Source organism: Lactuca serriola, chromosome 3, assembly GCF_051521515.1.
Source record: "Lactuca serriola cultivar US96UC23 chromosome 3, Lser_US96UC23_V15, whole genome shotgun sequence".
NCBI lineage: Eukaryota > Viridiplantae > Streptophyta > Magnoliopsida > Asterales > Asteraceae > Lactuca > Lactuca serriola.
The window spans coordinates 28,954,665-28,958,533 of NC_136410.1; the positions used below are offsets into that span (position 1 = coordinate 28,954,665).

Here is a 3,869-nt window from a genome sequence, read left to right on the forward strand (position 1 = left end):
TATACATCCCTTTGTATACATAACCTAAAAAAACATCAATTAAAATAATAAAATGATAATATATTTGTAAACATCATTAAAGAATATAATATATATATATATATATATATACCTAAAGCCGACTTCTCATCCGAATCACAAATACGTAAAAGTCTCAACATTGGAGTCATCACCTTTACTATGATAGCACAATTATTCCAAAAGCTCTCATTCAATATGATAAGCTTAACTTCTTTTGCTTTTTCTAATCTAATCACTTTTTTATAATCCGGGGAGGTGACCATAGCTTGCAAATCATGTTTGTGATCACATAAACTCTTCAATGCTATAAATGCAGTACCAAAACGAGTAGCACCCGGACGAATAATCTATGTCCAACCTGGTCTTTTCTTAACCAATTTAATGGCCATTTGTGGTTATAAACAAAAACTGTAACCCTCGATGCAAGTGTAACCAAATCAGCGACTTCATGCATCTTCGGCATATCCTTCATAATCAAGTTCATACAGTGAGTTGCATAAGGAGACCAAGCAATGGACAAATACTTCTCACATAACAATCTTCCTGCAACCTTATAGTTTGCGGCATTATCAGTAACTAAATGAACGGCATTCCGACGACCAACAATCTCACTAAACAAGTTGCATAATGTTTGGGCATTACTCTCAATATCCGATGCATTAAGTGATTTGATGAATGATATCCCTTTTGCACAATACACCATAAAATTGATAAGGGGTCTTTATCTTTTATCCCGCCACCCATAACCCATAGTTGTACAACCATTTTCTGCCCAGTAACGTCTATAAGAATCAACTATAAGTTGTACAGACTGTTTCGCATCTTTCAACAACGTGACACACATAGCATGATATGAAGGCCCCGTGTATCCATGACCCATACTAGCGACTTTGCTCATTGTTATTTGGAAAAGGGGAGAATTCACGACATTCATAGGTATACAAGAATCATAAAACCACATAGAAAGAGCTAAATCTGTATCATGCCATCTTTCCTTACTTTGCAATGTTGCCTTAATCGATGGTTGAGAAGGATCATGCATACCTCGTTTGAAAAAAGGTGGCATGGTTTGTGTTTGGGAGGTATGAGGAGCTTTTCTCTTTCCATATTTTTTTGAGTTGATTGTTGGGTCAGTACTTGAATGTCATCATCATCATCATCAACATCATACATGTTATCTACATTCACCCCCGAGGTATCAGTAAGCACACTAGCATGTTTCTCTTTTGTTTTTTTTTTGGCATTTTCATCTAGTGAACTTTTCAAGACAAAATTTATATCTCCTGGACAACTCGGACACGCTGAAATAGCACCTGGCACTCTAGTAAGGTGTTGTTTCATTCTATTGATACCTCCACCGTTATACGTTTTTTTTACAAAAAGTACAAAAGTATGCCTTTTTTCTGCCTCCACCATCAAGTTGAGTAATATACCTCAAACCAGATGGGACGATATTCAACTATGCTTCTTCGGATGGATTGGAACTTGAACCGGGAGTGCTCATAATATATACTATAATAGAAACACAAACAACCAATGTTACATTTATATCAAATTGTTATTAATCCTAAACAAGTAAACATGTTAAACAATCCTAAATAATCATAAAAGAAAAGTAGATATTAACAGAGAAACAATGAACATGCTAAACAATCCTAAGCAATCATAAACAAGTAAACATGCTAAACAATCCAAATTATTTATGAAAATAATACTTTCTAACTAAAATAGTGACTAAAACATGCTAGCAAGTCAGGTACTCAGGTTGGAATCAACGTTAAGTTATTAACTGTCTAAAAGCTCCAAAATAGTGACTAAAACTAAACGCCTATATATGGCTCCTTTGTTGGGGTTGGGACTATTTTCAGATCATAAAATATTGGTTTGAGTCTATATAAAAGAGAAACATTGAAACAGTTATAGCCTGATAGGAACTAGTGATTACCTACCTTTGTATTATGGAAGTGTCGACAATGGTGGAAATCGGAGGAATCAGAAATCCTCACCGAGTCGCTGATGGTGGAGTAGAGCACAAATTGGAGAAATCAACAATCCTTTCCCTTTCGGTTGTGACAGCCGTCAATTTCCGGTTAAGCCAAAGTCAAATAAAGTCAACAAGTCAAACCGGTCAACTCAATTAACCCTTGTATATTAGGGTTTACATTATGTTTACTATTGTAAAACACCCTATCTTAATGCAAAGTATCACTTTGAGTCTTCATGTGTTCGGAAAATATAAACCCTAATCAGGGTAAATGATGGAACTACTCGATAAAACATTATTACACACCCTTCGGGGACGTATAACACTCATAACGAGGCTTAATGGGGTTTACGAACCTTGCATTTCGAAGCTAAACACTCGCAAAGGTCACAAACAAAGTCTCTCTCAATCTCTCTCGCTCTATCTCTCTCTCTCTCTCTCTCCCAAATCTCTCTCATAGCCTATCTCAACTTTTTATAGTCACTCGGGGCATCCCGACCCTTAATTTAGTCAAAAACCGCTCAAAACAGGAAGATTATTCAGAAATCAGCAAAAAGGGGGCGACACCTCTCAAGAACCGAACCTCCCTTAGAAGTCGAACCCTAAGAAGCAAAGTGACTATGAGCCGAAGCCGAAGGTCCCTTTCGGACTGAAACCCTAGCGATCCGAAACAACTCCAAGTGAATCGAAACCCCGAGGATCGAAATGCCCTAACGAACTGAATTGTTGAGGACCGTAACCACCCGAGAACCGAACTCCTTCTAGAATCGAACCCAATTTCGGTTCGGCTCGCTCCGCTTCGCCTTCGCCTTTGCTTCTCGTGCACCTCCGCCTGTCTTCGCTTTCACTTCTTCTCTACGAGTTTCGCCTGTAACACTGCTTGGACCGAGCCTTCTATCGGTTCTCAAGGACTGAACCCTCGCGGGTTCACCTCTCAAACCCGAATTTCGACCACTTTCGCGTTTTAAGCCCGTTTTTCATGATTTTAACATGTGATTTTCTCCCAAACTCATATTTTGGGATATAAGGCTCTATATATTCATATTTTAATCAAATTTTGAGGGAAATCTTTACCTAAGAATAATATCTATTATGTAAGATATTGATTTGGAGTGTTGACTTTTTGTAACATCCAGATTTTCAGGGATATCATTGTGTATGTTAATCTTGATATTGAAGGAGAGACTCGACGAGTTGAGGGTCCAACTCGCTGAGTTGAATCGAGTTTCTCGCGTGAATTTAATGAATGGACTCGACGAGTCAAAGGTGGGACTCGCCGAGTAGGTACTGGGCAGAGAAACCCTAATTTCGCGGGTTTGGTACCTATTTAAAGGCACTTATAGCCTCATTTGTGGCTACCCTTCCTTGAGAGAAAACCCTAAACATGCATAGAGAGCCATGAGAGTCTTGGAAGCTAAAACTTGGAGTAGACTAGTGCATCTCTTGAGGAGAATAAGAGATCATCCAACAAGGAAGCTAGAGAATCAATAGATCTGGTGTACCTCCATGCAAGGGCTTGAGTAAGAGGTAAAAGCTTGCACCTTTCTTGTTATTTTGCTTAGATCTTGTTGATATGGAAGATTAGGGTTTCTTCCACCATTGTTGGGACTTTAAATGCATAAGGTCCCTTTTGAGGTCTAGATTTCAGATCTGGACTCTGTGAGGTCCAGAGAGTCCAAAGATGATAGCTTTATTTAGCCATACAAGAGTTATTGTGGTTAATCATCCTTGTTCGGGTTATATTGGCATTATGAGCCCTATATGCCATGTTTAAACGTAAAGCTTGCAGCTTTACGTGTCAATCGACCCTTAGGATGGTAGATCTAGTGTTTGGGGTGATGGATCTGCCTTAAATCGTTGGAAT

At 38.5% G+C, this 3,869-nt stretch overlaps 1 protein-coding gene across 1 annotated transcript; it reads right to left on the reverse strand.

Moving 5' to 3' along the window:
- Window positions 1–325: 325 nt before the first annotated feature.
- Window positions 326–1,087, reverse strand: LOC145095107 (uncharacterized). The gene is made up of 2 exons (XM_079033048.1): window positions 784–1,087; window positions 326–705 (listed from the first exon to the last, which is right to left on the reverse strand). Exons 1-2 carry the CDS (start codon window positions 1,085–1,087, stop codon window positions 326–328), a joined length of 684 nt encoding a protein of 227 aa, XP_078889174.1.
- Between the last annotated feature and the right edge of the window lie 2,782 nt (window positions 1,088–3,869).